The following is a 23,678-nucleotide window of genomic DNA, read 5'->3' as shown; positions in this document are numbered from 1 at the left end:
AGCGTGTGTCGCAGAGAGAGTTGTGGTACATAGGTATTAGAGTAGACCTCCGTCAACATAGGGAGTACATCAATATCTTGTTCAGTGAGGATGTGGTCTGTGTTGTAGCAGAGCATTGCCATAGAGGGGAACTTGGGGGAGAACTGAACTGGGGTGTGCCATGGGGTGTGTAGTGTTTGAGTGGGCGTACGCGATGGGTCCATTTTTGCCTACTCGACAGTGCAGTTGCTGCTCGCTCAGGGGGAGGCGGATGTGTGGAGTGATGTGGGGGGCCGTTGAGTGTGATAGAGTGACGAAGACGGACCCGACTGGTCCGGTGATGGCACAGGGAGTAGTGGTGGAAGATCCACTGTCTCAGGAGCCTGTATAGCAGAAGGCTGTACCGTGTTGGGGGTCTGGGCGGCAGTGGCTGTGGCTTCCGGGGTCTGGGATTGTCTGAATTGGTACAATAGGAGCGCCCATTCTAGGGAAATAGGGATTTTGCGGATACCTTTGGCTTCTTCCGCACGGATTACCTCTTCCTCAGCAGCTGCCCATTTAAGAACCGCTCCTGCCCATGCCGCCAGCGGGGGGCCCGATGGATCACGCCAGTGCATGGCTATACAGCGCTTGGCCAGCAAGTGGGCTAGGGATACAAAACGCATTGGTATTTTGTGTCGTTTCCTACGTCCCAGTATGCCCAATGCACAGCCCTCCCAGGTGGTCAGGTGGGTCAACCCGGTAAGTTCCTTGAGTGTTGAGTGGATAGATGACCAATAGGTCTGAATGCCCGGACACGTCCAGAACATGTGATAAAAGTCAGCGTCCCCCGCTGGGCAACGAGGGCAGAGGAAGATCGTGTCGGGGTAAAAGCGTTGGAGGCGTGCTGGTGTTAGGTAGGCCCTGTGTAGGATATGGCACTGTATGTTCTTGAACCGGGCATTCCTGGAGACTTTTTTGGGGAATTCTATTGCTCTTTCCCATTCGCTATCGTGGAAAGGTCGACCAATTTCCTCCTCCCAGAGGGTCCGTAGGGGTCCTAGGAGCGGGGGTGTCAGTTCCCTGATCGACTTGTATAACCATGTAGTGTGGTGGCGCCCCGGCCCCATTCGTAATATGGCGTGGAGAACCGGGTGTGTGGGGGGTCCTCCCAGGGTGAGGTCGGCGTATGGCCGGTAGTGGCTGAGGAGTTGGCGATGACGCAAGAATTGGCCGGGGGGTAGGTCACACTCGTCCATGAGTTGCCGGTACGACCGCAGCTGTCAGTCGTCGAACAGTACTTCCGCTTCGGTGATGTCCCTTGCCGTCCATTCCCGCAGCATGGCGGGAGTAAAGAACCCTCCCTGTCTGGGCCAGCCGACCAGCGGTAGCAATGGTGTGTACGGAGGGCAATCTGGCGCCATGCGGTGTATACGTTGTACGCACTTCCGGGCTATGTCTACTTGTAGGGGGTAAGTCCGTGTGGGGCGAGACCCCGGTATGAGTAGGCGGCGTAACTCCGGTATGGGTATGTTACCTGCGGCAGTACATGTTTCGAGTGTGCATCTGCCCGCAGTCCAATAGGAGAGCCACTGGAGCTGTGATGCCAGGAAGTAGGCTTCGAATGATGGTGCGCCGAGCCCCCCTTGTGTCGTGGGTAATTGCAGTTTGGCTAGCGCGATCCTATGCCGTCCCTTACCCCATATGAGAGATCTGAGGAGCGTGTCTAAGTCCTTGAAGAAGGAGTGGGGCGGGATTACTGGGAGGTTGGTGAAATGGTATAAGAGCCGCGGGACCAGGATCATCTTAGCCAAGGCGACCCGGCCTATCGGGGCCAATGGGAGGTTCCGCCAAAACCCAATGGAGGATCGTATCCCTGCGAGTACCCTGCGGTGGTTGCCCTCGTGGAGGTCAGCTGGGGAGTGGTATAACCTGATTCCGAGGTATCGGGGACCCTCTGCCGCCCAGTGTAGTTTCTGGCCACCGATCCGTACATCCTGGGGAGATACGTCCGGGTGGAGGGGGTACACCATCGATTTGTCCCAATTCACTTTCAGGCCCGAGGCCTCTGTGAATTCCGCCAGGGCGGTCTCTAGTGTGGTGAGATCCGCTGTCACGTCACGTATGTATATGAGGAGGTCGTCGGCGTACATGGACACGCAGTGCGTTGCGTCCGCTAGTGGAATGCCCCAGTCTTGCCCGTCCCGACGAAGTCGGATAGCCAAGGATTCCACCGCGAGCGCAAATAATAAAGGCGAGAGGGGGCATCCTTGGCGTGTGCCTCGACGTATTTCGAATTCCGGGGAGATGTAGCGACCAAGACGAACCCGAGATGTGAGGTTAGTATATAACAGGCGCGTGTAGGCGAGAAGCTTGGGACCCAGCCCCGTCCGTCCGAGAACGGCAAAAAGGAACTGCCATGTAAGAGTATCAAACGCCTTCTCGAGGTCCAAAATTAAACACGCCGCCCGAGGGAATCGACCGCCCAACTGATCCTGGATGTGAAAGAGGCGCCGAATGTTGTGAGAAGTATTCCTCCCTGGGACAAAACCACATTGGTCCGGATGTACCAGCGAGCGGAGAATTTGTGAGTATCTATCCGCTAAGATTTTCCCCAGGATTTTACAGTCGGCTGTCAGTAGCGTGATGTGGCGATAAGAGGCCAGGAGTTGGGGGTCCCGGGCGGGTTTCGGGAACGTCACTATCACCGACGCTCTCATAGAGCCGGGTAGTTCACCGATCCTGAGTGCCGCGTCCAGTACCGCGAGGAAACGGGGAGTCAACAGAGAGGCGAAGGTGGAGTAGTATTCGAGCGGAAACCCATCCAGACCTGGGGCCTTGCCTCGGGCCAGGGCCCTTACCACGCTGGTAATCTCCGTGGCTTTTATTTTTGCGTCCAGCCCCGTCTTGTCCTCAGTAGAGATCTGAGGGAGGGGCAGAGGGTCCAGGAAGTGGCCGACGGCCCCTGGGCCGAGAGATGAGGGGACCGTGTATACCGCTGAATAGTGTTGGTAAAATGCCTGAAGGATCTCGTCTTGGGATTGCACCAGGGATCCTTGGGGATTTATAATTGCAGTGATGGGCCGAACCTCCGTGTCTTGTTTAGCGAGCCATGCCAGGAGTGTGCCCGTTTTATCACGGTCCTTGTGCATGCGGGTGGCGTACGTCCGGAAGTTGTGACGTCGAAGATCTGTGCACGCCGCTTGATATGCCGATTTGGCTTGGGCGACTTGGGTCGTTGTCGCTACCGATTGGTCTGCGGCTTTGGTAGCCGTGGCCAGTCGCTGTTCCGCCACTTTTAGGGCGTGTTCTAACATGTGTCTCATCCCGACCCGCTATTTAATACAGTCCCCACGGGCCACCACCTTGAAGCCGTCCCACTCGACCAGGGTCGACGACTCAGTCCCCGTGTTATGAGTAAAATAGTCTGAAATGCTTTGTTGGTGGTCGTGTGTGAAGACCTGGTCTGTGAGGCATTCCCGTGAGAGACGCCATGTGGGGACGGGGGGGTGCGGAGGTCTCCATTGGAGGCAAAGGAGATGTGCATCGTGATCGGATACAACTCTGCCTAGATAGTCCGAGTGGCATACTTGCGGGAGAAGCGTAGCGGAGCATAGGAAGCGGTCAAGCCGAACTCGTAGATTGTGTGGGATGGAGTAGAAAGAGTAGATGCGGGCCTGAGGGTGGTGTGATCTCCATGCGTCTGTGAGCGACCAGTGCGCCACCCATGTTTTAAAGCGTTCGATTTGTCTGAGGATGGGGGAGTGCGGGGGTGGGGGATGTGAGCGGTCCAGTCTCGGGTCCAGGATACAGTTAAAGTCCCCGCCTAAGATCCAGGGTACATGGGTGAATTGGGCCAGGGAGTGTGTAAGCCGGTCCCAGAATTTATCCTGGTCTACGTTCGGGGCATATATACTTCCCAAGAGGACAGCCCTGCCATCCAAAACCCCCTCCAGCAAGGCGAATCTACCTTCAGCGTCCACCACCCGTCTAAGTTCCCGGAATGGGGTCCCTGGGCGAATCCATATCAGTGCCCCCCGGGCGAACGAGGAGTAGGTCGTGGCGCAGATTAGGCCGCGCCATTTTGCTCGCAATTTGCCCACTTCAGTCGAGTTAAGATGGGTTTCCTGTAGATAGAGGATGGATGCCTTCTGTCGCTTCGCGTAGGCGTATATCGCATAGCGCTAACGTGGGGTGTGTAGGCCGCGTGTGTTGAGCGTGAGTATGTTTATGTCTGCAGTGCTCGGCAGCTGTGCCATGGGTGTGTGCGTCTGTGTGCGGGTCGGCCGAGGCTCCCGACAGGTAGAGTACATCGTAGCCCCCTGAGAAAGCGTCGCACCTGTGAAGAGTAGGTAGGTGGGAAGCCCGCCCAAGCGGAGTGTCTGTGACGTGAGGCCCCATGGCAGGGTGGGACGAATTTGAACTGGGGTGTTGATAACGTGTGGGGGTGCGGGAAACTGTCCCAATACCGAGGACTCATCGTTTAGGAAACGAAGCGTCCAAACTTCCTCCCGTAATACGAGGGGGGATAACTGCTCTATATGAGGGGGGTGACGGTATGCAAATGCGAAGCTATCCATTAAGTGGGCATGTAGAAGGAGCAATGCGCGTCGTGTGCAGGGTGTCAGCCTCTGGGTGTGAGTTCGTGTGCATCAGGCAGACATACATGCAAGGATACAGTGCGGCAGTCCGTATGCCTGAGTTGCCTCAGGGCCCGGTAGGAGAGGTCCGTCCGTCCAGCATCCCATCCGCAGTTTGCGGGGTGGCGTGGGGGAGCACCGCCAGGTCCATCCCCGAGACGGTGCCGTCGCTGTCGTTTTCGCCTTCTGACGAGAACAGGTGTGGGGGTCGATCTATGAGTTCCGAGGGCGGTGTAGAGCGCAGATCAATTGCTGCTTGTAGAGCCCCGCGTCGTTCACGCATAATCTGCTCGAGGTCGGGTGAATCGTGGGAGCTGCTTGTGGGCCTGGATTCAATGTGGTGAAGCTTCTTGGGGCGTTTCCGGGTGCGGAAGGTCTTGAGAGGCGAGCCCCTTTGGGGATGAGGAGTGGGCGCCCTTGAACAGTGTTGATCCGCCCAGTCCTGTGCAGCCTCCACGGATGTGAAAAAGAGAGAGGACCCGTTGTGGATGATCTTGAGACGGGCGGGGAACAGGAGGGCGTATTGAATCTTATTGTCTCGCAGTCTCCGCTTTACGTCCAGGAAGGAGGATCTCTGCTGTTGTACGGCACGAGCATAATCCGGAAAGATCATTATGTGGTGGTTTTCCACCCGTAGTGGCGCCGCCAATCTCGCCGCTCGGAGCACCGCATCCCGATCTCGGAAGTGGAGGAACTTCGCCAGGAGTGGCCGGGGCGCCGCGCCGGGCGGGGGCCTCTGGGCCGGAACCCGGTGAGCCCGGAGAAGAACGCTGTCCGGTCCGAGGGCAGAGTAAAGGATTTCAGCCATGTGTCCATGTAGTCTATGGGATTTCCTGCCTCGATACCTTCCGGGAGCCCCAGCACCCTGATATTACAGCGTCTTGAGCGACCTTCCAAGTCGGTAGCGCGCTCCTCCACCGCGGTCAGACGGGTAAGGACCCCCTGGAGTGTCATCTGATGTTCCTTCAGCTTTGGCTGTATTTCCGCCATCGTCCGTTCCTCCGTGTGTACCCGGTCGGCCAGTTTCCGGTGGTCATCGCGGAGCAGGTTTACATCCGTCGCTAGGGTACCTAGCCTTTCCTCCATGGACAGACGGGATAGTTCAATGGCGGCCAGGACCTTGTCCAGCTTGTCCGAGATTGAGAGTTCCGTGGAGGACGCCGTGTTGGGAGACCAGGTCGAGGTCTTAGGCATGTTCTCTGGAGCTGTCTCCGGGACCGCCTGGTGCGGCGCGGGCTTTGATTTCCCCATCCTGTCTTCTCCTGGGGCGGACAAAGGGCCGGCGGCGCCGGCCAGGGCTCCAGAGCCTGCCGCGGCGCCTGGGGTCCATGGGAGGAGGAAGGGTACGGTGATAAAGGACCACGAAGGAGCGGCCACTCGAGCCTGTCTCGGGGCTCTCTCCACTGGCAGGACGCTGGGGGCCCCCGGCGGCAGACCGCGGCAACCCCTATGGCCTACCCTCTGTACAGGCAGCTCGCCTGCATCCGATGACGTGGGTGGGGGATCACGTTCGGCGTCTTCAGGGCTCGGCTGCACCCTCCGCCGGACCCCCGGGCGATCCCTGCAGCCACCACCCCAACCAAGTCTCGTCCAGAGGCCCGCAGCAGAGGCGAAGACCCCGCAGCACTCCAGGAAGTAGTCTGTGAGGCCTGTGGCGTGGGAAGCTTGAAGGGCGCTCGGTGTCCGGGGCGCCGGGTGTTGGGCTGGTCACCGCCTTGTGCCGGTGCAGCTCGTCGCGTCGGTCTCCTCCGATCTCCAGGGCCCCCGGGACCCCGGGGGGCCCTCAGGTGGTCTGTGCTGGAGAGATGGCAGGGAGGCCGTCCGGGCCGCCGTCGTGACAGTCACTAAGGCGAAGGGCTCACCGGCGGCGCAGGAGAGATGCTAGTGTCCCTTTAGCGGCCATGTTGAAGTCAGGCAGGTAGCGAGTAAGAGGGTCAGGGAGTCCCTGGGTCGCGCTGCTCTCGCCGGATCCCAGCGCCACCTCTCCGCCTCCTCGAGAATCAGGTATGGAGGGTACCTGGGGTCCCCGGTGGCGACGTCGATGTCCAATCCCGGTTCACTGCGGGCACCCGGGAGCCAAGATGGCGGATCGATGTGTGGCTGCAACGAACATCCGCCCCAGAGCGCTCCGGTCCGCAATCCCCAGAGGTGCTGCTGGCTGCTCCCGTCCGAACTGCCGTGCGAGGAGAGCGCACCGCGCCGCCGTCCTCAGCGCCCCGCTCCGCCCCCGTCTCCTTTATGGAAGCCCCGGCGCCATCTTGGGTCGCGGGCTGCGGCACCAGCAGCTCCGTCCGGAGGAAGCCTCGGCACTACTGCTCCTGACGTGTTCGGGCGCCCATCGGGACTGCTCTGCCGTGCAGGTGTCTTCCGGTGGTCTCTGGGCTGACGATCGCCCGTTTCAACGCTCCGAGACGCTATGAATTGGCGCCCGGTCACGGAGCCTCAGCACTGCATTACCGCCATCGTGGCTGGCTTGGCCACGCCCCCATCAGAAGGGGGCAATGATATCTAAACATTCTAAAGTTAATAGTATAAGGCATGTGAAATTATCAACACATTCCGCCAGCAGCACACACAAAAGTCTCCTATTCCAATCATTCAAAATAGGGAATGAACCAATGTCATTCTTAAGCAGGCATGTATCAGTTCACTTTTTGATGTTATGAATACTGGACCCAACCTATGTAGGTTATGACTAATGACAGTTCAGTGGGTAGAGAACCAACAAAAAGAACCACTGCCACATATCCAAATCGGAGCTCTGCCTCCCATCCGCCCAAGGTTAAAAAAATGATGACTTTGAAGTTAGGGAAGGTCACACTTAAATGTGCACCTAAAGACAATTAAGTTTGTTGCTTACAGTACATGATTATTTTTATTATTTTACTTGCATGTTTAATTATTTATCACTTTTGTTCTACTATGAAACTAGATAGTAGGTGCTTATGTGGAGGAAGTTAAGTAAAGAGTCGGAAGTCTAGCTCTGTCCATCTTGCCATTCATTTTTCTGTCCAAATCCCTTTGATATACTGAAAGAACAAGTTACTTACTTTCAGTAACGCTCTTTCAGGAGGATACTCTAACTGCAGATTCCTCACCTTAAAATACTCCTCATGAGCCAGGCCAGATCAGGAAACCTGCTCAGCAATGCTCCAATGTGCTGCTTGTTGGCACGATGTGGCAATGAATCACTCGAAAGCGACAGAGAAGAGTTGCACATGACAGCCACCCCAACGCGCTGACATCATTTTCTTGTCTTTTACCTTTCCATGCCCTTAAGACGCACAGAGCGAACAGTTGTTAGTACAAATGTGCTGAATGCTAACTTGGAAATTTTTCAGATATTAGAAAGAAACCACTCTACAGAACATGGAGGTGGGAGGGCAATGAGGAATCTACAGTTAGATAGAGTATCGACCAGAGAGATTGTTACCAAAAGTAAGTAACTTGTTCCTCTGACGAAAACTTCTAACCGCAGATTCCTCAACTTAGAATAGATACCAAAGCAGTAAGTCTCCAGCTGGAGTGTCTGTGGAGTGCATTCAGGCCACAGAGGCCTGCAGAACAAAGTAGGAAAAGTACCCCTGCAACAAAACCTGGCTGATGAAGAAATAGTGTTTCGTGAAAAAGCACACTGACACCTATGTTACAGCCTGGCAGATGTCAAGGATAGGGGCCATGAGTCAATGCAGTGGTAGCAGCCTTAGCCCTGCCATAAAAGGGCACACTCACCTTCTGGAAGCTCCTTTTTGAACTGTGCATTGCACTTCTTGATGCAGAGGACTATGCACCTTGACAGGATCCTCTGCCATTCTTCAACCCGGAGAACCCAAAATAAAGCTAATCATCCACACAGTGTTCCTTTGTATGAGTGATGTACAAGTTTAAAGACCTTATGGGGTCCAGTCGATGGAGCACGTATGCCTCTTGTGAAGGTAGATGGGGACCAAATAACACTGGAGGTGATGGGTTGCCCAAATTAAAAGGGAGTCACTACTACTTTCAGCAAAAATGCCGCCTGAGTCCTCAGCATCAGTTTGCCCAGGAAAGAGGTGGCGTATAGCACTGCGGGTGGCTGGAGTTCATTCATCTGATGAGCTGCCATAATGGTGAAGAGAAAGACAGTCCTGAAAGTCAGGAGGCGCAGCAAGCAAATGTGCATTGGCTTGAAGGGTGAACACATGAGAAACGTCAAGAGCAAGTTAAGGTCCCATTGTAGCACCAAAAATGGTTTAGGATGAAAACACATTTGTTGAACCTTTAATAAATCTGATCACAACACATGATTAACCAAGAACGGTTGGAAGATAAACGTAGAGACGCCAAAAAGGGCCGACAAATAATCTTTAACCCTTCCCACTGCAAGGCCTTGCTGAGCCTCAGATAAAACAAACAATAGAATGTCGGACAACTTTGCTTTTAAGGGATCAGTCTTATGAGTGCCACATCAGGCCACAAGTTTGTCCCAGCGCTGACATAAATGAAAATTGCTGAACGCGGCCTGACAGCCAGGATGACATCCACTACCTCAGACAGCAGATCAAACTTAGTCAGTTGCTACTGCTCAACCTCTACGCATGAAGGTGTAGATTGTATAGATTATGGTGGAGAACCCTGCCCTGTTGCTGCAACAGAAGATCCTCCTGAAATGGTAGCCTATTAGATATGCTCATGGCCAGAAGTTCCATACTTCATGGCCCAATCTGGAGCCACTAGGATGACTTGGGGCCAATCGTTCTTGATCTTTTTCAGAATTCAAGGCATGAAAGGTAGGGGTTGAGAAGGCGTACAGGGGTCCAGCGTTCCACTCCAGCCAGGACTCATTTCTCAGCAAGTGTTCTCGCAGGAAGTCGAACATGCAAAATTTTGGACATTCTGCTTACAAAAATGCTAAAAAGATCTAGCCAGGATCTCCCCACTGCTGGAAAATTCCCTGAGCAACATTGGGATATAGACACTATTCGTGATCTGCCAGATGGCGTCTGCAAGGCTCAACTGCTCTGGCATTCAGGGACTCTTCCAAATGATTGATTTCAGAGTTATAACCTGGCGCTCCAACCATCACCCGAGGTCCAGAGTCTCCTGGTACAAGACCCAGGACCGCACTCCGCCCCCATGGCAGTGGTGCGGTCTGTGAGAACCTGCACCAACCTCCCCTTAATGTATGGCAGGAAGGCCTTCAGAGTCAGACAAATAGCCCACAACTATCGGACACCAGGCTCCTTTGATCTCTAGCTGTCCTCCACCTTCCCCAGATGACCTCCTCTGCCTAGCAGGGATGCTTACATCACCAAATCTGGATCATAAAATGTATGTCCCGTGCTCACTGGGTCAGGGGGAGGCCCCCAACTGCTCCGTTTTCAGGATAGCTCCAATGAATGGAAGAAGAGCCAAGTGCGACTTAGGCTCATTTCTAGTGAACCTAAACGATGACAGGATGGTCACGGCCATCTGGAGATGGCCTATAACTGACTGTGGCAAGCCTGCCTTCAACAGCCAGTCGTTGAGGTAGGAGCAAACAGACAACCAAACGTGTGCAGCAACCACCGCAGTCCCTTTTGTGAACACACGAGGGATGCTGCTAAGGCTGAGGGGGAAGCATGACAAATTGAAAATACTTCTGGCCTACCTTGAACCACAGCAAATGTCTATGTGACATGGGGGGTATGTGAAATATGAATACTGCAGGATCAAGGACAGGAGCCAATCACTCGGTTCCAAGGCAGATATATGTGGCCAGCCCAAGCATTTTCAATTTGTTCTTCCGCAGGAAGGCATTTACAGGTAAAAGGTCCAAAACAGGCCTGAGATTCCCATCCTTCCTCGGCACATGTAAAGAGCAACAACCCTCTCCTCCTCCCGAGTCCAGTCCCATTCTTCTGAAATTTGCTCTGATGTGGGGGGACTACATGGCAAAAAGAAGGGCAAGGAATATCCATGTTGAACTATTTTTAAGACCCAGCTGTCGGATGTGATGAAGCGCCACCCTGGGAGGAAATGGTGGATCCTGCCCATCCAATGGATGCACATGTGCAACAAAGAGCAATCTAAAGTGGTTTGGTGGCTGTTACAGAGAAGGAAAAGTAATGCGAGGACTGATGACCCTGATCGCCTACGCACTAACTGATAGATGTGCGTCCACAGTTTCGACAGGATTTGGGTGACTACTGTACCGGTTTGGGAGACTGTCTTTGTCTTTAAGCGAACCCTCTGGAAAAGTCTTTCCCCTTTTAAATTGGCATGGAAACGGGTTGGGAAGGGTCAACAGCTCTAAAGAACATTTGTGTCTACGTATCTTAAAGTGTTCCAACGCAGAGCCTGTCTACTGGAAAAGGTAGGACCCATTAAAGGGCATATTCTTGATGGAGGCCTGTACATCGTCGGGAAATCCAGTGCATGCATGTGCATTACGAAGTTCAGCACTGGTGCTAACTGCCCTCTCCAGGCAATGAGTAGTTTCTACAACAGCAAGGATACCATATTTGGCCAGGTCTTGTCCATCATGAATAGTCTGTGCCAAAGAGGCCCTCAGGTCTTTTAGGTCAGCTAGCTAGATTTCGCTGGCCATGTCCCAAAGGACATGCATATAACCAACTAGTAAACCAACTTCATTACTCAACTGCGAAACTAGAATGGCTGAGGAAAACATATGTTTGCTAAAAATCTCAATCCTCTGGATTCCCTATTGGGAGGAGTTCATGGCAATGCATTGGTATTCACTTTGGTGGTGGAGGCCTGAATCACAAGGCTCTCCGGAAAGGAAGTTTGGTCAGAAGAACAGGATTGTCAGGAGCGGGCCCGTGGGCAGCACCAGAAATTTATCCAAATGGCCATCTAGGTATCAGTCAGTGCCTTGTTAAAAGTGAGTATGTACTCAAAAGTATCTGGTCCAAGCTGCAGAAGTTCAGTCAGGATATTCTTTTTGGTCTTGACTAAGGATGGATGTAAATCCAGAACTACCAGATAACCACTGGCGAATCAAGCCTTGCCTTAGAAGAGGTGTTCCTTCTACTGGCCTCTGACTTATCCATATAGAAAACATCATCTCTGTAGTGAGGGGGAAGAAAGTCATTTCCCCATCTACACCCAGGGGTGCCCCTTGATCTGAATCAGAGCCAAAACTATAATGGAGCTTCTGGTAGCATGTATGCCATAGTAGGAGTACAAGGTCAGAGTGTTTGACAACTGGTTGTGTTTTTGTAATTTCCCAGTGTGACATCAGTCGAGTTTGAGCCGAAGTCGGCTGGATGTCTGATGTTGGTTTCTGTACTGGACACGCTTCCAGCGCTGTGGTGCCTGTAAACACATCATGTGGAAGGAATAGATGCAGGTCTTCGAGCCAGAGGAGGAGCGGGTACCAGTGTCTGTATAGGGCCTTAAGTGGGTCCTAAAGGGTCAGGTGTCAAGGAGGATGGATCTGCCAGCGGTAACCCAACTGGGGGCCCCTGAGGTTCTTTGGGGCACAAGGGCACACCAGAGGCGTGCAAGGAGCCAGGTTGAAGGTTTCAATCTTCTGTGGTGTTGCCAATGGCTCGGTAAACTCAGAGCACACTAGGATCAGCCAAGGAATCTGCACTGCGACCAGTGACCTCAAAGATGAACGACTCACATCATGATGCTTTGAGCCTTTTCTTTAGGTTCACAGTGGCGGGATGGGGTTGAGTACCACGTAGATTATTTTTTTATTTTCGCTTGTACTTTGATTTTGACTTATTGGAAAGGTCGGAGCGTGATGATGACTGCTTGTGAGAATGGCCTCGGGAAATGGATCCAGTCCGCGCCAGTGACTTGAAGCAAGAGCGGGGGTTTTTCGCAAAGACCGTGACTTCTTGTATTCGGTGACATACGAAAAATGATGGACTGGAATGTGGCCCGAGTAACTGCTAGTGGCTGAGATGAATTCAAGCATTCCTTCCATCCATCCATCACCTTGCTGTTGCAGTTTATGCCCTAAGTGCGAAGGATATGCCCAGACGTGGATGCCATGCTCACTTAGCCATAGGACTCAAGCTATATGTCACTGTGGAGGCCTAAGTAGGTTGACACCAGTCTGGTGTTGCTTGTGGCCTCTTCAAGAGGGGTCCCTCACCTAGCAGTTCGGGATGGACTGTTCACATGAGCAGGATAATTTCAGGGCCGCAAGTCTTGACGAGTGGAGGTTATCCTCAGCCATCAATTTTCTCTCTGTGGAGGCCCCGCGCGCATTAACTCAAAGCGGTGGGTAACTGCCTGTAAACCCTTAAAAGCATCACGATTTGGCAAGAGGAATAGCTGGAGCAGCGGATGAGGGAAGAGATGCCGGAACATAATCGCGGTGAAGCCAAGAAAATCACCCGATGCTACATCGACCACGTGGAAGATAAAATGGCGCCCGTTATCAGCGAAGCAAGTTTCGAAGCTGCCCTACTGTTGCACGCTGACTCTTAGAAGAGGACACCCAGCTTCACTAAACGGCAAGTCACTCTTTATTTGTGCCAATGGGTGAATATTAGCGTGTCCCAGGCATCCTGGGGAACCCCTGTCTTGAGAAGGGATCGGGATAGTGTGAACTGCATTGGGGCGGAGCCGCTCAAGAGACGGAGGAAGACTCCAATTCAAGCTGCCGGCTCCCTGCTCGCATTGCTGGTGACTCTTGTGCCGGGATGGCGCTGGGAAGCACTGACGGGAGCAGGAATAGGCAGCCGGGGGCCGCGAAAATTGTGAAGACACCACCAACAGGTTGTCGGTTCCAAACAGAGGGCCGCAAAACTGCCACAGGCAGCATCGGGCAATGCTCAAGAGAGCCCTTGCATGATCCTTCCTCCACAAGATCTCCTCACCCATAATGATAGCGCGGCATCATTGGACCGTAATGAGATAATGTTAAGGACAGCACCTACACCAGTAAACTCTAAACACCCTTCAATATGTGCAGGAGCTGCGTGGACACTGGGGGTTACTTCGGTGGAAGCACTGCGCATTACTGGGTGATGGCCACATGGTGCCGGGGGAGGTCTGAGTCCACGATGCCGGTCTATAAAATGGCGGATGCACTGCGTGGAATTTGGCCACTCCGTCTTAACCCTGCTGCCACAGTGTGGCTGATGCAAATGATTCATGGCCACACTTGCTGCAGTGCACTGCTACTCCCCTCACAATCACACAAAAACTCTCCAGGTACTACAGTGGGGAGGGGAGATCGCTGGACAAGCCAGCCCTGGTCGTCCCTGGGGGATAACCAGGAGTTTGATCGGTCTGCAGTTCATTTCTCTCCATCCTACCGGGTTTACACTTCAAACCTTCCAAGGAACCGTGATTATTAACCTGACCGCAGAGACCAAGCAATATGACTGATGCCCGGTGGAGCTGCCTAGACAGCTATAGAGGAGATCGACTTTGTTTCACCCCCTCGGCCGTCACATACCCAGCCGGACATTGGACCCTGTTTTCCTCGTCTCTCCACTGTCTCCTTCCCCGCCCCCCCTCCTACCGTGTAACATTGTTTTTTATATGTCATTGTATTTTGTAACCCTGTAACTGATGTTATTTGTAACTTGTAACTCATTTGTCCTCATGTAAAGCGCTCCGATACCTCCGGGTCTAGCCAGCGCTATATATATATATATATAAACTCAAGTAAATAAATAAATAAATAAAATAAAATGGTCATACTAAGGCACGTATTACGTTTTCAACTGACGAGAAGAACATCCAAATATCACAGACAGTCATGGTGACTTTTACTTGTTAACTTGATCCTTCTGCATTCGCTGCAATCTCTTGTTTGCGGAAAGGCTACTCCTCATTCTCGAACAAAGGCAAACACATTTAAACTTGCATAATCCATGGAACTATAACGCATTCTTAAGTCTCAATACCTGGGAATGAAAAAGTGCAACATAGGGTGTCAGGTGAGGTGGTGCAAATGATGTACTAGTCAGTGTTGGACAATACTGTGTGACACAAATAGGACCCACTACAACAGTGAACAAAATATTGAGGTCTCAGTCTACGGATGGCAAAACCTTTTCCTGTATATTAAGTGTCAATCATCTGCAACGTCTTACTTAGCAGAAGTAGTAGCCGCTCAGAGAAATTCTCATGGTTGGGGAAAAAACTGTTTCAAATTGTGGTTAAAGGACATGGTTTGTAGCAAGTGTTATGTTCTGAAGGAGAACTGAAAATGTAGTCCCTAATAAGGTGGAAAAACTTCATTGTGTTTTTACTACTGCCAGCATTTTAGGGACTTTCACTTCATGCCAGGGAATTATTCATCAAAACACGTGAATACATGCAAGATTCATGTTCAACAATCAATTGTAAGTGAATACCTAAGCATATATGACCAGATAGTCATATACCAGCAATCAAAGTACTGCATTAATAATCTGGGGCTTTCAAACACATAAGCATTCATTTTGGAATACAGGAATACGCACAGAGTGCTCAGTAACCAACTAACAACTAGCTACCAGATGTCAACAAAAACGTGAGTGATGTATATGCTTTTTAACACATTTTGATGTACCATAAGCAATTTGCAACAAAAACGAAACAGACTCAGTTTCCCCCACATGCTGAGGTTTAATAAAATAATATTTAAAACACAATTTGATTTACACCAGCATATTGTGTCATTAGAAAGTGCACAAACATACCACTTCCTTAAGCTTTGCTTCAATTTCTTCAGATGTCAGTTTTTTACTGAGTGGCGTTTTTCTTAACAACATGTCACAGTAATTGCCTAACAGTTCGGGGCATTTTGATTCTGGTTGCGTCTTCAAGCCAACCCTGCACACATTGAAAGGATAAGGGAAAGAACATGAGTGACATTTGCTAAAAAAACATACGGTATTTATCCTGTCAAAAGAGAATACTTAGGCAGAATGGTCTCCTTCAGAACAAGATGAACTAAATATCAGTGATAATGAAAACAAAGCAATACAAATTAGCTCCCACTCCAGCGATCATAGTGCATAAGAACTGTATAAGTGTTTGTTAAACTGGGATGCTCCCATTTGACAAGGAGCGGAAGATTATATTCCTGATCAATTGTCCTTAATATTTTAAACAGAACGTACATTGATCTGAAGGAAAAGGCAATATAAACTATAGATGAAACTGGCTGAACTGTCCACAGGAAAAACACTTTTCAAATTAGATTAGTTTAGCACGCGCTCACCATATATGCATGATGAGCTGAATTTGTAACCAAAATCTCAGTTTATCTCAGATCTTTATAAATCAATTGTGGCTGTATTAGATTAGATTAGGTTTCTGAAATAGATGGAATAAGAAAATAAGTTACTTACCTGTAACTGTAGTTCTCCAGTATTGGACTCTTTCCTAGATTCACATACTTGAATCATTCTCCTTCGTGGAGATGGGAATCCCCGGGACCATATAATAGTAATACAATGTCAATTTTGCAACCTATCCTAGTCTATTTAAAAAAAGAGACCAAACTTATACTTCAGCCAATCAGGGTGCTTTACCCTCTAGAACACTCCTGAGAGAGCTCCAATCCTTTAGATTTTCCATAGCACCAGTGCTGCAGAACCACTGAGACTCTCAGAGGAGGAGGGTGAGTCGCACGTGACTCTATGAAAGATTCTAATACTGGAAACTACAGCTACAGGTAAGTGTCTTATTTTCTTACTCAAATATTGGAACTTTTATAGATTCAAATGCTTGAATCAGAGTATAAAGCAGTAGTGAGACACATTGAACTGTGAGTTTTTAGCAATACAATTCTATAGAGATATCCCTTTTACATAGAATAAACAAAGACACAACCATTAACATATCATATTTCATTTCACATATGACAACATTTCAGTATGCTGTAAAGAAAACATCATATTATAAGCAATGTGCGAAACTAGTAATAGGTGTTTGGGAAGAAAGAGGTAGCTAACCTTTCCAGGAAAAGATGTCTTAGTACCGCTTAGCCTACAAATACATCCCCTTGAAGAGCTGAATCCAGGGAGTAGTGTTGCGTAAAGGTATGCGTATTCTTCCAGGTAGCTGCTCTGCAAATATACTGGAGTGGCACACCTGCAAACAGTGTCATTGAGGTTGAAATAGTCCTTGTAGAGTGAGCAAGCACAGAAGTTTGTAACTGTTTCCTGCTGCTTGATGACGGAACTGAACTGCAGCAGATATCCATCTAGCTATGCTCTCTTTGGAAAGGGGATGCCCCTTCCGTGGAGCGCTGTAAGCCACAAACAACTGGTTAGACTTACAAAGGCTCTTGGACCGGTCGATGTAGAACTTGATGCACCTTTTGATGTTCAAAGAATGAAGAGCCCTTTTTTTTTTTTTTTTAACTCTTTATTTTTAAAAATTATACAGCAAGAGGAAACCAACAAGCATCACACGGATTGGTAAAAAAAAGAGGCACTGCAATATCACCATGTCACATATTACATTACATTGGAGGCAAACGTTAGATCGTAGTAGTCCCTTAGGCCAGAGAAGAATACAAGGACTCCCAGGGTCCCTGCGGTCCGTAATCTCACCAGACGAGTACCTCAGCCACTTCACCCAGCCACCTACAAGCATCCAACACTATCCCTCGGCAACACTAGAGTGCCCATCCTGGTCCTCATGTGCGGAGAGGTAGCTCGTCAGAGGGGTCCAAATGTCTGGGGGCCGTGACGCAGGCGGCAACAATTCAGCATACAGTAGAACATTCTCCTGACAGGTGAGCATATCCCGCAGCCACTCCTTAAACTTAGGGCTTCTCCCCCTCCCCCATCGACAAGCCACACGTCTCTTGGCTAGCAACAACGCACAGGTAACAAAGCGCCGATCCGCCTTGGGTATATCTCGAGTGTATCCCAGTAAAGCCTGAAGTGGGGAGGGATGCAGCGGGTTTCCAAGCATTTCGCCCAAGGCAGTATAGACTTGGTTCCAATAGTCGTCTATACTCGGGCAGGTCCAAGCCAGGTGTAAAAAATCAGACCCCGGGGAGTGACACCTATCGCATCGATCGTTGTCGCGGAGATGAAACCTATGCATCTGGACTGGGGTGCAATAGAGGCGGTGTAGGAATTTGTAGTGAATAATGCGGAACCTGCTACTCGAGGAGATCATCTCTGTTTGCAGACAGCAGTACTCCCACTGTTTATCCGTGAGCTCTGCGCCGATCTCAGTTTCCCAGCCGGCCCGAGACCTCAGAACGTCCCCACGTCCGTGAGAGTAATTGCGCCGGTAAAGCAAGGAGACCATGTGTGACGGGGAGGTGGAGTCGAGAAGGCAATGGAACGGCTCCAGGATTGCAGGCTCTGCCGGATATGCCGGCAGTATTTTTTGCAGGCCACTGCGCAGCCGAATAAACGCAAAGACCTCTAGGGGAGTTGGGACAACCGTCCCAAATAGGAGGGGGAGGTCACGAAACCTACCCTCATGGAATAAGTCCCCCCACCGCGCGATCCCATGAAGAGCCCTTTCAGCCGGTGTTGAAGGGTTTGGAAAAAAGGTCTTCAAAATCAGCGGCTCATTGAGGTGGAAGTCCAAAGGGCCTTTAGGGATAAATTTGGGGTTTGTACGTAGGATTATCCTGTACTCTCTAAACTGTAAATAAGTTCTTAAACAGTGAGGGATTGAATATCACCGACCCGTCCTGCAGGTGTCAGGGCCACAAGGAGCGCAACCTTCCAGGACAGGTAATTTAAATTCGCTCTGTGAGTGGGCTCAAATGGGTGCTTTATGAGCTGTGTTAGCACCGTTTTCAGATGCCAAGATGGAGGAGGAGGTGTGACTGGAGGGATGATCCTAAATAAGCCTTTGAGGAACTGTTTGATTATTCTGGAGGAACATAATAAGGGTCATCTGGGTGATCGTCTAAAACGAGAAATGTCCGCCAGGTCAACTCTGATGGATGCATGATCTAAACCTGAATGTGCCAATTGCAATAAGTAAGGCAATATCTGTTCAGGTGAGGAGGTGTCCGCTCCTGTTGACACCATAAACAAAATCTCTTCCACTTGTGAGAATACAGTTTGTTAGTACTGTCTGCTCAGGCCCTGGAAAGTATCTCTCTTTATTCAAGAGGGATGGCCAGATGGGCGAATTCATTGTGCTCAGGAGCCAGGCGATAAGTGAAGAGACTCAGGAGTCGGGTGCAGGACTTGGCCCTCGCTCATCGTCAGGAGAGACCTTCAATTGGATGTGTGGCTTCTCCGACAGCAGGACGATTTCTGTAAACCAATGTTGCAAGACCAATGGAGCTATCAGTATACATAGAGGGGGGTGTGATGGAACAAGGCGCTTCTACAAATATACACAAATATTTTTCTATTAGATTAATTGTAATGTGGTGCATCAAACAATGGGAAAAACACCCAATTTCCCAAATTAAGAAACAGATACACAAGTTGCGCTGATGCACACACTCAATATCCAAAATAGCAAAGAAATTATTAAAATGAACACAAAATTCAACGGGGCTCCTGCGGTTTTAGTCTTCTTTTATTTCAGTGTCTTCCATTCCCAACGCGTTTCGTCGCTATGGTAATCAACCGTGCGACTTCCTCAGGGTTTGAATTTCAATTTTTGGTCAAATACCTTCAGGTATTCATGTATATGTTCTAACTCAGATGCAACTTCACGCTTAAATAGAATATTTCTCCTCATCTTTTCTTATCGTACCATTGTATTCATGTATACGTTCCAACTCAGATGCAACTTCACGTTTAAGTCGAAGATATTTCCTCATCTGTTCTTATCGTAAGCAATATATTACGCCACGAAAAGTCCGATATTGTTCTAATAATTATTTGTACCACATGAAATCAAATAAGAAGCTCACGCGTCCCTGGAGTACGGGGACCTATTGATATTTACAGCACCCGATTACAGGCGAAGCAGCGGCTTAATCGGGTGCGGTAAATATCAATAGGTCCCCGTACTCCAGGGACGCTTGAGCTTCTTATTTGATTTCATGCGGTACAAATAATTATTAGAACAATATCGGACTTTTCGTGGCGTAATATATTGCTTACGATAAGAACAGATGAGGAAATATCTTCGACTTAAACGTGAAGTTGCATCTGAATTGGAACGTATACATGAATACAATGGGACGATAAGAACAGATGAGGAGAAATCTTCTATTTAAGCGTGAAGTTGCATCTGAGTTGGAACATATACATGAATACCGGAAGGTATTTGACCAAAAATCGAAATTCAAACCCTGAGGAAGTCGCACGGTTGATTACCATAGCGACGAAACGCGTTGGGAATGGAAGACACTGAAATAAAAAGACTAAAACAGCAGGAGCCCCGTTGAATTTTGTGTTTATTTTAATAATTTCTTTACTATTTTGGATATTGAGTGTGTGCATCAGCGCAACTTGTGGAGCTATCAGTATAATTCTGAAAGGTTCAATCTTCATCATCATGAGAACCTTTGGAATCAGGGGAATCGGCGGAGGCGTAAGCAAAGATTCCAGACCATGCCATCGAAAATGCATTCCCCCATGATCCTGGATGGTGATGCCAACTTGCAAAGAATCAGCATTTGGTGTTCTGTGGGTTCGCAAAGAGGTTGCAATAGGGACTTCCCCTTTGTGAGAATATATGGATGACTGTTTCCTGATCCAGTTTTCACTCGTGGCAAGAGGATCTCAGTCTGCTGAGAGTTTCCGCTATCTCATTTTGCTTTCCTGGGACATGTTCCGCTCGTACATGCACTCCATTTCAGATGGCCCAATTTCAGATTTCTTGTGACTCTAGACAGGTAGGAGAAGTGATCTACTCCTTTGTTTGTTTATATAGTGCATCGTTGTTGTATTGTCTGTTCTTTTGAGAACCTCGGAGTTCTTTATCTTGGGGAGGAAAGTCTGCAAAGCCAGATGTACTGCCTCGAGCTCGAGCAGACTGATGAGGCTTATGCCCCTTGCCAGTAGGTCTTGAAGCTATGCTACAAATCCTTCCAAGGAATCATCGGCGGTAATGACCCGTGGAAAGGGTTGAGCTGGGAATGAAAGGCTGCTTGAGAGTTGTGTCTGCTGAGTCCACCAAGCTAGGGCTTTGACCATTGCTGGAGCGACTTTGATGATATCGAACAAACCTGTCACATGTACCCATTGGAGATCTATTTCTTCCTGGAGGGGTCCCATCTTTAGCCGGCAAAACTGAACTAGAGGAATGCATGATGACAACACCCCTAATAAGGACATGTAGAGGCGTACTGAAAAACTCTTTTTCTGAATGGACTTTGCTAATGTTATTAGCTTTACTTGTCTGTCTGATGTGGGGCAGGCTTTGTTGGTTATAGTATCTAGTGTTTCTCCCAAAAAGGTTATACTCCTTGATGGTTATGGGCTTGACTTATTCCAATTCAGAGTGAAATCTAACTTGTTGAACAGGGCTATACAAGCATTTGTTGATTTTTATGCCGCTTGACTGGAACACACCCTGACAAGGCAGTCGCCTACGTATAGGATCACCTGATGTTTTCTTTTCCTTAGGAAGGTTGCTATAGAAGTCAGACACTTTGTAAATATCCTGGAAGTTGATTTCAGACCAAAAGGAAGAACCGTGAACTGTTAGTGGCTGCCGACTACTGTGAACCTTAGGAATCTCCTATGGGACGGATGGATGGGAATGTGAAAATATGCATCCTGCAGGTCGAAAGCTGACAAATAATATTCGTGGTTTAGATGTAGGAGAATATGTTATAATGTTACCATGCGGAATGATTGTTTTTTTAGATGTGTGTTGAGATCTCGGAGGTCAAGGATAGGCCGCTATTACTTCCACTTTTTGCGAATCGGGAAGAAAAGGAAATAGAATTCCTTTCCTTGTTGCAAAAGAGGGGCTCTCTCTATCGCTCCCTTCTGAGACATGGTCTTGACCTCCAATTAGAGAAGTTGTAGATGTTTGGGAATAAAGGAGTGAGATGGACTTAATGGTGGGTTCTGAACAAATTCTAGGGTGTGACCGAATTGAACAAGGTCATTGGTCCGATGTTCTCTCCTGCCAACATTGGATGAACTGGGATATTCCTCCCCCTAGTCTGAATGGTGAGGAGATAGGGGTAGGCAGAGCCTGTGACAAGTCACTGACGACGTCCAGCGTCCTTTCCCTGACGTGCTGCTCATCTTCCAGGAGCAGGTCTGTTTTAGGTCGCTTGTGGTGGGCGTCCCTGGAAATATTGCAGACAAAACTGCTAGGAGGTAGATGTGTAGGAGGGATAGCAGTATTGCTGATAACCTCCTCTATATGATTGCAAGCCTCTTCCTCTGGTCCCACAAAAGGGCATTTTCTTGAACCGTAGAGTTCCCAGCGATTTAGCCGTCACTGTCTCACTCTATTTTCTGTAGGGCTTCATCGACATGCTTGCTGAACATCAAAGGGAAGATCTAAAATTTGATTTTGTACTTCAGGCATTAAGGAGGTAGCTTGGAGCCAGACTTGCCTTCTGATCACAGCAGAACCTACAACTTGTCTAAATGTAGTAGTGGCTATATACATGGCACAGTCTATGATCTCTGCTGATGTTGGCTCTTCCTCCTGCAAGATCTTTTTTGCTTCCACTTTCGCCTCTTCCGGAAGTTGATCTTTCTATCTGTGGTGATGTCAGCCCATAGCTGCCGATCATATCTTCCCAAAACAGCCAGAGAATTTGCTGCCCTAACTGTCATCTCTGGCATTGATGAAAAATGTTAGTCGAAATTATCCAAGCATCTGCCGCCTTGTCCGGAGGCACATAGATCGGAATGGAGGGGTTCTTTGATCTTCATTGGGCTGCCTGCATAATTACTGTATCTGGCTTTGGATGCAAGAGAAAAGGGTATGCAGTTCCTTGGCGGGTCAAGAGAAGTAATGAGAGCAACAGGATGTTGTCACAAAGGGCTGAAGGCAGTTCTAAAGTGATAGGTGGGATTCCTCCCTTCGGAACTAGGGCCCTCACACACCCAGCCAGCTGTCATGCTTCATCATTGTATACTGTCCGGACCTGTATGCTGGACCTTACTAAAAGCCCTACGTCCCTCCTTTTTGATTATCTGTGATTGAGTGTGAATATAATTGATAGAGTGTGACTACTAGTTTGCAAGGGGTGCAAAAGTTCTCCTGGTAGTGTGCAACAGATGTTCTAATGGGTCTAGGAGTGATGTCAGAAGGATGACACTGCTAGTTAATGAGGGGTGTAAGAATGCTTAAGTTAGAAAGTGACTGGTGCTATAGAAGAGGTGTGAAAATGCTTGTGGCACATTGTGCATGTGTTTATTGACAGATTTATTTCACTCTTGAAACAATGATGTAGCAATCACTGTAAGCAGAGTCCACTTCCTCCACTAGTGAGCCTTGCCGGACTTCTTTGCTAAACAAAGCATCCCAAAGGCTGGGTGTTAATGACCCAGTCCTTCTGGAAAGCTTCATGTGCATGTTAAAAATGATTAAAAAAATAAAATAAAATTAAAATAAGATTTGAAAATATAATACATGACGTGATTTACACTGCAGGAGGGACGGGGCATAAAACAGTGGAGCGGCCATTTGTTTGTTTAGAACACTACTCACCTGGCCAACACATACATTGCTGCATCATTGTCACTTAGGAGCAGGGGATTCCACTGTGTGTCGAGTCACACTGTGCTGGCGGTACTGTGACATAAGCTATTGCCGTTGTCTCTGCACAGACTAGCAGTGTGTAATAATAAAGCACTATCTCTATCTATATATATATATATATATATATATATATATATATATACATACATATACATATATATACACACACACACCCACACACGTGGGTGCCCCTGTAAATATGGGTTTAGAGTAAATGGTGGGCCTATTATTGTCTTGAGGGATAGAACGGGTGTGGGCAATGAAGACAATGCCGGATGTGATAACTATGGGACCACTGGGGAGAGACATGTTTGTTACACCATGACAAGTCCCTTCCTATTGCACCTGGCACAGTGTTTGTATTTGTTTGTATTAACAATGTCTTTACTAGTTATGAGGATTGGAACTACTGCACAGATGGGCTAGCGGAACGATTCAAATGCCCTTTAGGAAAATTTGCAACAAAAAAGCAAAGCCAAAGTGTCTTTCTCTACACTCTATTTTAATTCTTATTTT

The 23,678-nt window shown here is 49.1% G+C and overlaps 1 protein-coding gene across 2 annotated transcripts in view; it reads right to left on the bottom strand.

The window, feature by feature from the left end:
- CUL5 (cullin 5) overlaps positions 1 to 23,678 on the bottom strand; it is a 677,835-nt gene that overhangs the window by 186,157 nt on the left and 468,000 nt on the right. For both annotated transcript variants that reach the window (XM_085621507.1, XM_085621508.1), the window contains one exon: positions 15,236 to 15,368. In XM_085621507.1, coding sequence (XP_085477633.1) covers positions 15,236 to 15,368 — 133 coding nt within the window. The remainder of the gene's footprint in view (positions 1 to 15,235; positions 15,369 to 23,678) is intronic.

This window comes from Triturus cristatus, chromosome 8 (genome assembly GCF_964204655.1).
Source record: "Triturus cristatus chromosome 8, aTriCri1.1, whole genome shotgun sequence".
NCBI classification, from domain to species: domain Eukaryota; kingdom Metazoa; phylum Chordata; class Amphibia; order Caudata; family Salamandridae; genus Triturus; species Triturus cristatus.
This window is presented reverse-complemented; position numbering and strand designations above follow the sequence as displayed.